General features: G+C 56.6%; 1 protein-coding gene across 1 annotated transcript; it reads left to right on the top strand.

Moving 5' to 3' along the window:
• The first annotated feature begins 550 nt into the window (after positions 1 to 550).
• Sstr5 (somatostatin receptor 5) lies at positions 551 to 7,536 on the top strand. The gene is made up of 2 exons (XM_005391595.1): positions 551 to 624; positions 5,059 to 7,536. Exon 2 carries the CDS (start codon positions 5,069 to 5,071, stop codon positions 6,179 to 6,181), a length of 1,113 nt encoding a protein of 370 aa, XP_005391652.1. The 5' UTR covers positions 551 to 624; positions 5,059 to 5,068; the 3' UTR covers positions 6,182 to 7,536.
• Positions 7,537 to 10,726: the final 3,190 nt, after the last annotated feature.

Raw genomic sequence — 10,726 nt, 5'->3', positions numbered from 1 at the left:
TCCTCAATTCTCTGGCAGCTCCCCACCCACTCTCAGCCTCTGCAGGACTCAGGGCTTTCCCCTGATTGAGGACCTCTCAGCCTCTTGGGAGGGCCCAGAGAAGCCCCACTGGCCTTCTGCTAGGGTCTGCAACCCAGAATGGATGGTAAGAAAAAGGGGTGAAAGCGCCGACCATCACTGGCGTCATTGCCAGTGGCTGAGGGCTGGTGGGCTGGTACGCAAAGGTTTGGGGAAGGATCAACCGACTAGGCTTGGGCACTTGAGTAGCAGGGCTGGTGCAGTGGTTCCCGCCGCCTCAACCCACCCGCTCCAGCTTGCGACCCGCCCTCAGCACGTGACCTGCCCAGACTCCCCGCTCCAGCACTTGCCTCTCTGGCCCTGCCCCCAGACACACGCCTGGCCCTGACCCCGAGTGCCGACTCCTCATTCCCCGACCCCAAAGACTCCCCTATGCGGAGTCTGCTCCTCCAACCCGACCCAGCCTACCCCTACCCGACCCCTGCCCCACCCCCAGGCCTTCGCCCCGCCCCAGGTGATGGTCAGGCCCCGCCCCAGGGCCCAGCGCCCAGCTCCAGGGAGCACAGCGCCGGCTCAGGGCTCCAAGCAGGGGGCGCCGCCGACCAGGTGAGTGCCACCCTTTCCCTGGCGCCTGTCGCGCGGCGCCCCTACCCTGCCCCTGGTTGGGGCCCTGCGCATCCTCTGACACCCCTCCCGGGGCTCGGCGCTCTGCTCGCAGCCCCGCAAAGCCGGGCTGGTTGTTCCACCGTGCACCTCCTGCTTTTGCGCGCCCAGTCCCCCAAGCGCCTTTGGTTCCCCGCGGGGGCTCACTTGCCGCTGTCCAGTGCCCCCTCGCGTCCGCTCCCAGTCTCAGCAGCCGCACTCCTCCTCGACCCTCAACTCCTAGTTCGCAGATCTCTGGGACCCGGAGGCCGCCCGGTGTGCCTGGGTCGGCCAGCTGCCGCCGGGAATTTGGACGGCCTTCTCTGCCCACCGTCCTCGGGTCCTATCTCCCCAGGGCGGGCAGGCTCTGGGGATCCTGGAACGGGTTCCGGGGATGAGCGTGTAGGAAATGAGCATGGAGTTGTAAGACCACTAGGACCAAAGGAGGGAGGGGTCTGCGAGTTGCATGCAGAGCACCTCTGCTCTCTGGGCATAGGCCCCTCACAGCTCAGCATTTGTGTCTTGGATCCCGCCTGACCCTCAGGGTACCCGCCTCTCCGCAGGACCCCACCCACGAGGGACCTGCCGGGCGCCAGGTGCCCCCCGGGACAGGGAGGGTACAGGAACCCGAGGTGGGACCTTTGAAGCTGTTCCAGAGAAAGAGCTGGAGCGGGATGGGGAGATCCAGAGCTCCCAGCACCGGCGGTGAGGACAGCTGTGACCGTGCACCTGCAGGTGGTTCCCAGTAAAGCTGACATTTCCATAGAACTGTGCTGGGGTAGAAGGTGGTATTGCAGACCTGCTGAGCCCCAAGGGGTGCTAGTCAGGACCAGAGCTCTGGCCTCCCTGCTTGTGCTAGTCAGGACCAGAGCTCTGGCCTCCCTGCTGTGTCCCAGCCCAGCCCAGACCCACCTCAGTTTACCCATCATGGGAAGAATCTGGGCCCACCTGGGCTGCCTTAAGGAGAGTGGAGTGGGGGAGTAGGAGTGGGGCTGTCTCTAGCCCACTCTCAACAAATGCAGAAGCAGAGCTTGGAAAGCTCATTCTGGGTGACTGAGCACCATGTTTGCTCCCCCTAGCATAGGAAGAGCACTGGGTGTCCGCAGCCTCCAGGTGAGATGGGCCAGGAGTGTCCTCAGCACCTCTCCCAGCTGCAGCTGACCTTACGTGGAACTGGCTTGGCCTGGGAGGAGTCTCAAGATGCAGGCCTGACCTCTGGCCACCAGGCATGGGAGACTCTGGTACTGAGGCTCACTTCTGTCCCCAGGCCCCTGGGAAACCCCCACCCACCCACTCACACACACAGCTTCTCCCCAGGTGCCCAAGTAGATCCTTTCTTGATGCTGGGGAGGAGATGTGGGCTGTTTGGGACAGTTTGTGAGGGCCATTACTGAGCTCCAGGCATTCCGCACAGCGTCTTGCATGCTTCAGCACCTTTCGTCTCTTCAGCAACTTCACAGCTTGTGGACTTTCTGACACCTGAATCCAGGCCTCAGGAAGCTTGGTGCCTCCCCCAAGATCACAGGCTGCTGTGGGCAGGAAGCCTGAGTGGGAGTGGGCTTGCCTCTGTGCCCTGATAGGGGACCAGCAAGCAGGTCCTTTCCTGGGACATTTGGGGTGGAAGACCCCTCTTCAGATCCTTTCTCACTGAATCCTCCCCTACAATTGAAAGGTCCCCAGGGCAATTTTCCCATGAGTGTGTAATTTTTGAAACTGAAAGATTGCTGCTTCCCAATAATGGCTCTTGCAGAATTATAAGAGGCAGGCAGAACACTGGGTCTGTTTTGTTCTTTCCTGCTCTGAAGTGGACCTGGGGAGTTGGAGTGTTTATCGGGATAGTAGGAGCAGCAGCAGGCAGTCTGCTGAGCCCCTGCCCAGGTCTGAGTGGCCTCAGAGGAGTCCTGAGCAGCTGAGAGCTCCCATAAAAGATGAGGAGCTTGTTTGATTTAAGATCAAACATGCATTCAGGAGCTGCTGCCCGGAAAGCTGAGGGCTTGTGCTAGTCAGGACCAGAGCTCCACTGGCCCTCTGCCCTCCTGGGGATAGACAACCCACCTATAGGAGCTGCTTCATTGTCTCTACTCAGTCCCCATTGGGTCCCACAGGGCTTGGGCTGAGGTCCTTCCTTGGTATTTTGGGAAGGGGTGACCCACCATCCTCTGCAACTGGCTTGTGCATCCTGGTCTCCTAGATTCTTACATGCCCTCCACACCCCCAGACCACAGCTCTGCTTGAATCCATGCTACAGAAGTTTCCTACAGAAGCAGGCTTCCCCTGCTTCCCTCTGGGGCCAGCTTCTAGTGCCAAGGCTCCTGGGAAAGACCCTCTCCTGGCCAGGCACAGACACAGGCTGAAACCATGGTGATCACTGGCCCTGGCTGACCTGCCCGCTTCCTCAACTCAGAAATACTCTTTAGACCAGAGGTCAGCCAGAAAGACTCCTGGGTAGGGTCGCAAAATGCAGTCACCCCAACCTGGTACTTTACCTTTTTATTAGATAGGATCTTGTCACACACTTTACAAAAGATCATAGCACATCAGCCAGCGCACTCAGTACCCAGGGGAGGGCACAAATCTAGCAAAGCAGAAAGCGTGTTTCCCTTCCCTCAGAATAGGACTTCAGGGCGACATTTGTCTCTTGGGCTGGTACCAGCGCTTCACCTCCTCCTGCTATTCCTCTGTCATTCCTGGTCAGGCTTCCATCTTGTCCTTGGCTGGTATTCATCAGGATTTCCCCTTTTCCTGGGGCCTGGCAGCTCACGGATAGTGCTACTTTGCCATGACTATTCTGCTCAGGATTGGACTCAGTCATACTTGCTATATGAGCCCATCTCCTCTCTGAGGGGTGTCTTGTCCTGAAACCTTTGGCCCTGCTTCTGCTCTTTGTCCATGTGCTGTGTTCTTCTCTTCTAGTTCTCTTCAGAACTCTCCAGGCTGGAGTCAGTCTTGACTTCTGTGGGCTTAGGTTTTGTTTTGTGTTGTTGTTAGTTTGTCTAAGCATTTCAGTGGAGTTATGGTATCTCTTCTGGGCTCTCCCAGCCCATTTCCCGCCCCCCCCCCCGGTCTTCCAGATCTTAGTTGCCTCTGCTCAGCCCCCTGGTATCTCAAGGATGAAGTCCTGTCCTGGAATCCATGGAAGTCCCCTGTCTGTGTTGGTCACCATGGGTCAGTGAACAGGTCCAGGACTCAGGGGTAAGCACAGTGTAGTGGCCTTGGCTCAGACCAGGAGATTCCTGTCCCTGCATGGCTGGTCCCTTGGTGTGCTTGGATTCTTTCCTGGCTGCTGCAGCACCACTCAGCAAGGTACCAGCCCTACCCAGTGCTCTCTTTCTCATCAAGGGAGGAATTATTTTCTTTTTTATTGTTTTTAATGAAAGATTTCAAACACAGAGGAAAATACATACTGTAACAAGAGTGTGTACCTGTCACCTGATCCAACAGATACAGCATCCTTTATTCCTGCCTCAGTGCCTATCCACAAAATCCCCTATGCCAGCCCACTGCCTTTGTGTTAGGTTGCTGAGTGTGATGCCCCTAAGGGGTGCCTCTGCCCTGGTTTCCTTGGTTGTCACTGTTCTGTGCATCTGTGTTTATTTGTTCATGGCACTGTGCTGTATCCACTTTGCTCCTTGCTATGTCACTACCTGGGGCTAAAGAAATCTATCATTGCTGGGGAGGAGATGCACCTCACCCTACCCTGCCAACATCCAAGTAGCTGCTGTCCCTTAAGGCTGTAATAGCAACACCCATCCGGTCACTTCACAAGTCATTACAGCACTGTCTGATAGGACCTCTGGGTTCACTGTTGGCTGAATTTCTGGGGTGATCACTGCTGCATGGATTCTCAGAATGGCTCTGCTTGGGAGTGGACATGCAGGGGATGGCGTTCCCTGGGTTCTAGTGGTGTTGGCAGAGCCTCCTGCAGAAGGAAGGTCAATGCCCCAGTGGAGTCCAGCGTGGCTCCCCAGGAGAGCAGGCTGGAGGTTGGTGCCTGTCCTGCTGGGATCCAGTGGTGGTGAGAGCTCTCTGCATCACTGTCTCTCCACAGGCCATAGACATGCGTTCTGGAGCACTGGGAACTAGAACCTGCTAGGCAGAGGTTACCCTCCTGCAATGCTTTCTTGGGGAAGCCATGGGGTGCAGGGCACAGGAAGCCACAGAGGTATCATCAGCAGATGCTGGTCTCAGTTCACCAGCCGGCTGCCCTCCTGTCCCCACGGTGGCTGCTCCTTCCTCTCTGGGCTTGTTTTCCAAACAATTTGCTTAATGTGATTCCCGGCTGAGTTGAACATGACTAATCGTGTTTACCTACCGCCGTCGGGCAGGCGGGGCTGGGGATGGGCCAGGAGGAAGGAATGCTGGATGTGCCCAACTCACTGGTTCTTCCTTCTCTTGTAGAGACGCACACATGCAGGCGGCCTCCATGGAGCCTTTGTACCCGGCCTTCACACCTAGCTGGAACACCTCAGCTGCCAGCCCTGGAGACAACCACAATGGGACACTGGTAGGGGCAGCACCGTCAGCAGGGGCCCGGGCAGTATTGGTACCCTTGCTGTACCTGCTAGTGTGCACTGTGGGGCTGGGTGGCAACGGGCTGGTCATCTACGTGGTGCTGCGACACGCTAAGATGAAGACGGTCACTAATGTGTATATCCTCAACCTGGCCGTGGCCGATGTGCTGCTTATGCTGGGCCTGCCCTTCCTAGCCACACAGAACGCTGTGTCCTACTGGCCCTTTGGCCCCTTCCTGTGCCGTCTGGTCATGACGCTGGATGGCATCAACCAGTTCACGAGCATCTTCTGCCTGACCGTCATGAGCATTGACCGCTACCTGGCTGTGGTCCACCCACTCCGCTCTGCCCGCTGGCGCCGCCCACGAGTGGCCAAGCTGACCAGTGCTGCTGTCTGGGCCTTCTCGTTGCTCATGTCCCTGCCACTGCTGGTCTTCTCAGATGTGCAGGAGGGCTGGGGAACCTGCAACCTCAGCTGGCCAGAGCCTGCAGGACTGTGGAGTGCTGCCTTCATCACCTACACATCTGTGTTGGGTTTCTTCGGGCCACTGCTGGTCATCTGCCTCTGTTACCTGCTCATTGTGGTGAAGGTGAAGGCTGTAGGCGTGCGTGCCGGGTCCTCAAGAGGCCGGCGATCCGAGCGCAGGGTGACCCGCATGGTGGTAGTTGTGGTGCTAGTCTTTGTGGGCTGCTGGCTGCCCTTCTTCATTGTCAACATTGTCAACCTGGCCTTTACACTGCCTGAGGAGCCTGCCTCCGCCAGCCTCTACTTCTTCGTAGTGGTCCTGTCCTATGCCAACAGCTGTGCCAACCCACTGCTCTATGGCTTCCTCTCTGACAACTTCCGCCAGAGCTTCCGGAAGGTTCTGTGTGTCCGTGGGAGCTATGGCATGGAGGATGCCGATGCTGTGGAGCTACGGCCAGACAAGAGTGGGCGGCTACAGGAGGTCACGCTGCCTCCCACACGCAGCTGCCAGACAAATGGGCACATGCAGACCAGCCGGCTATGAGAGCCACCTGGGTCTTTCAGGGACCACCCAATGTCATCTTCCTGGTGTGGGACCGTGCTGAGGCACCCATCCTCAGATACTCTGGGCTGCAATTCAGATACTCCTTGGCAGCGGCATAAAGAAAGGAGCTACCTAGGGCAGAGCCATAGGTGGACACCGTGCAACCAGCATCCTGCAGTGACTATGTCACTTCACCAGCCCCTTTCCCTATGTGGGCCAGTTCTGGAACCTTGGGGACTCAGCTTTGTCCCCAGAAATGTCTGGCATCTCCAGCCCTGCCCTAGCCTATCTTGTCTCAGTATCCAGGCCATGGGAGCTGGCAGGGGCACTCTTCCTGACCACTGGTATGAGGTGGTAACCACCCACCCTGAGGCCTTACTGCACGTACCCCTCATCATGGAAGCTCCGTGTCACCATGTCAGCATCTGAGTGCTACTCAGTGAATTAAAGACACCTGAATGCACTCAGTGCTGGCCTCCATTCCCTGGAGCTCCCAGGGTCCGGGCAACAGCCCCAGCCCCTCACTGACCCTGAGACTGTGTGGACACTGGGGGAGCAGGACACTGGGGGAGCAGGCTGGCTCTGGACAGCTAGGGTCCCCTGAGGTCCCAGAGAGGACATTGTCCTTAGGGCCCTACTTTCCTATATACTTGGCTTGGTGGTGGGAACCATGGGCAGGGCAAACACAGGGATGGCCACCCTGGGATGAGCTCTGTCCACGTGCCAAGAAGGCAGGCTAGGGTAAGGGTTCCTGCTGGAAGTTTTTGAGGTTTAGAGGCTGTGAGGTTTAGAGGCTGTGAGGACCCTACAGGTCCCCCTTCTGGGTCAATCAGGGGCTCTGGCCAGGAGAAGGAACAGGACAAGCAGGTGGGAGGGGGTTGGGAGAGACCTGCTTCCTAGTGTAAATAGCATAGCCTGGGAGGATGGTGCTGGGTGGATAGAGGCAAATGCCAGCAAGCACCAGCCCCTGAGAATCCACCCTCAGGATTGTGCTTATTCCCTAGCCCAGGACAGCCTCTCTGCTACCAAGGCCGGGAGTAGAGCCCTGAGAACCCCTGTGCGGCCTCCTTGCTGGGGCCCCCAGGATGCCTTGCCTTTTCTCTGAGGCTGGAAGGAGAGGTCAGCTGCACAATCATGTGCTCTGGGACAGCCCTGCCTGATGCTGCCTAGGCCTCCCAGGAAGATGCAGGGGCCAAGTGAAGCAGGACGGGAAAGGTAAAGCCGGGCCAGCACTGCTGGGTCTCCTGCGTGCCACCCAGACAGCTGATCCTGGAATACATTCCGTATACCAAAGGCACTTGTGTTTGACAACCTGCTCCCTGAATAAATTAGAGAATAAATGTTTGATTCTTTCCCAAAGCAAATATTGTCCCTGTAACTGAGCAAAGTCGGCACAAACCAGAATGTTTTATAGGTGTAAGGCTTCCCTGGCCCCAGCAAGCCAAACCCCTGACAAAGTAGGGTAGGGGTAGCCAGACACGGCTACAAATAAGGAGCAGGGTGGCTAGACAGGGAGGCAGGTGGTTAAACAGAGTTCACTGAAAGGTGGGTGCTGTCAGGGTTCTGGTTGGGGCTGACCCTGCTTGGTTTCCTGGGCTCAGCAACAGCTCTAGGAAGGGAATGGGGGTCTTCATGTGGGTCACCAGTAGCTGGTGACAAAACCCACCCCTGTACACTGGGGCTGGTGTCCCAAGGAGTGGTGTTCCCAGGGAAAAACCAAGGCTTATCATCCTGCTACCCATTCTCAAGCCCTCCAGGGTTTGAATGCAAAGTGCATCTGCTCTGAATACTTTAGGAGGGCAAGCAGAGGCTTGTGTCAGATCACCTTCTCCAGGGTGATTTGACAGTGGGCCCTCCTTCCTCATGGTGTATGCCTGTCTGTATGTGTCATCTGTGGAGGGCATGGAATGGAGACTCAGGCTGCCCTCACAGTGACCTGGCAGCAGCTGGAATATGCTTCTCAGTGGACCTTGGTCCTTCTGGGAGCTCCCTGCACCCTAGGCACCCTGCCCCCTACTGTGACCAACCAGAAGCCCTGTGGGCCCTGCAGTATCAGCCAGACCCAAGGACTTGTTTCCTTTTGTCCCATAAACTAGCCTTGAACCCCACAGGGCCAATCTGGTCCCCCGGCTGCACGCAATTCATCTGCTGGCCTCCGCTCCTGGCCTTATCCTGCTCAGGTGCAGCCTATTCCCCTCTTGTCCTCCTTTGCAGTTCCTGCTATACTGGGCCACAGGGGTCAATAAGTTCCCATTGGTATCCCCAAGAATAGAGCCTAGATCACCTCTTACTACCCGCAGCCTCTGAGCCTGGTAAACCCCTGGGATGCGTGTCTTCCTGGAGCAGCAACAGTGTACACCTACTGCACCCACACAGGGTTGGTTGTGGATATCTAAAGCTGAGCTGGGAGCACATTCCAGACAGAGAAAACAGTGTGTGAAAGCTCAGACCGAGGAGCGCAGTGTGTGAGCTCTCCACTGCTGTGTAGTGGGGGACAGGGCTGGGAGCAGAGAGGCATAGGTACAGTCCCCAGGCCTGTCCCAGGGTCTGTGTTGTAGGTTGGGGGAAGAGAGGAGAGACTGGAGGAGAGAGAGGCTGGATGCAGGGAGTTTTGTCCAGGACAGGCAGGCAGCCTGGCCCTGGGTGGGGTGTGGAAGACCAGAGGTGCTCAAGAGACAGGATCATTGTCCCTGGTGTGATGGGGGAAAGCAGCCTAGGCTGGCTTCTGGCTGGAGCGTATGGGAGGGCAAGGAGCCTGTGGAATATTCTGGGAGGTTCTATATACCCTGTGGATCCTGAGACTGGGCGTGGCCAGTGTGTGTATCTAGGGGACACATGGTAGGGGACAAGGACCTGGACACATCATGGGTACCTATATTAAAGGCTAACAGGCGTGTCCAGGAGGAACATGGACTCTGGAAAGCCATGGGGGTCCTAGGGTGATCCTGCACTTGTCACAGGCCTCAGGGTCCCCACAGCCATCACCACTGGGGCTGAGGGGCTATAGGGGATGAGAGCATGAGGATACTTACAGGGACCACGGGGCAGCCACTGTGTACAGGCGTGGGTGATGGGGGGGACAGAGCAAACACCTAGGGCCCGAGCAGTGACCCGCTTTATGGGCTGTCTTTCTGCATCGATGGGTTTTATTGGCCTCTGGGCTCCAGCGACTCCCAGGGTGACCTTGCTCAGGAAATCCGGCCTATAGGGAGAGGGATGGGAGACAGGAGGTATCTGTTTGCCTGGCAGGGTGGGGTGCAGGCCGGGAAGGGAGGGTGCTGGCAAAGCAGCCCCTACAGGGTTGTATGCATGGAGGGTGTTCTCCCCACAATGATGTAAACTGAGGGTCATTGGGGGCCAAACAAGGCTGAGCTGAGGGCCGCAGTGGCAGTGGCTTCTCCCAGTAGCAATACGGATGTCCTTGGCAGGTTCCTGAGGAAGGGCTTCCCTCCTTCAGGTGTCCTGGGGAGCAAGGAGGGTGGGTGGGGTGCTAGTGGGCATCAGGCAACGATGATGGAAGGCTGATGGACACACCATTCCTCCCACCAGATGGGCCCCATCTGGCAGAGGCCATGTGAGGTAACACAGACCTCTAGGCAAGGATGGCCGATACCCTCACTCCCTCCCATGGCCTGCTGGGTTCCTCTTTCCTAGACACAGCTGGAAGTTGTCACTGGGGTCCATCAAGATAAGCTGTCAGCACAGGGCAGAGGGAAGGCAGAGATAAGGGTACAAGTCAGACATTCTGGCCCCTCCAAGTCCCTATTCTGATGGTCATCTAGCCTGACTGGGTAGATACGAAGAGAGTGACCAGGAGCAGCCGTTGTACCAGTCAAGAATCTGCCACTTACACCCTTCATCCCTCCTGACTGGTTGATCTGGTTGCTGCCTGCTTCCATGGGGCTTTGAGCTTTAGGAAGGAGCCCCAGCCATGTCTACACCCTCAGAAGTTCACACACTCCTAACTCAGTCCTGAGGGACATGATAGAGGTGCCTGAGTGATGTAGGTCCCCCCATTTGAGAGAGTTCTCACCGGCTCCCCTGTGCATCTGGCTGTGACTTCCTTTCCCCCAGCCCAGCAACTACTATTTCACTTTCTGACTATGGTTTTGACTTCTCAACAAGGGATTTTTTTGTTTGTTTGAGACAGGGTCTCGCTGTGCAGTTCAGACTGGCTTTGAACTCACTATATAACTCACAGCGATCCTCCTGCCTCAGCCTCCCAAGTGCTGGGATTATAGGCATATGCCAAGACACCCAGATCTATAAGAGATTTTGTATGAGTGGAACCACAGTATTTGTCCTTTTGTGACTGTTTTATTTCACTTATCATAAATGTCCTCAAGATTCATCCATGTTGTAGCAGGTGTCAGAATTTCCTGAATAATACTTCATTGTAGCCAGGCATAGTGGTGCATGCCTGTAATCCCATTTACTCAGGAGGCTGAAGCAGGAAGACCACAAGTTTGAGCCTTATCTGGGCAACATAACAAGATCCTGTTTCAAAATGAAAAATTTTTTAAATGACTAAGGATGTAGCTTAGT

The sequence above is a fragment of the Chinchilla lanigera genome, unplaced genomic scaffold, assembly GCF_000276665.1.
Source record: "Chinchilla lanigera isolate Chin_1 unplaced genomic scaffold, ChiLan1.0 scaffold00041, whole genome shotgun sequence".
Taxonomy (NCBI): Eukaryota; Metazoa; Chordata; class Mammalia; order Rodentia; family Chinchillidae; genus Chinchilla; species Chinchilla lanigera.
Note: the sequence above shows the minus strand (reverse complement) of the source record. Positions and strands in the feature narration are given on the sequence as shown.

Excerpts from the sequence above, each read along its gene's own strand:
- Sstr5 (XM_005391595.1), top strand. The coding sequence starts at position 5,069 with ATGCAGGCGGCCTCCATGGAGCCTTTGTACCCGGCCTTCACACCTAGC.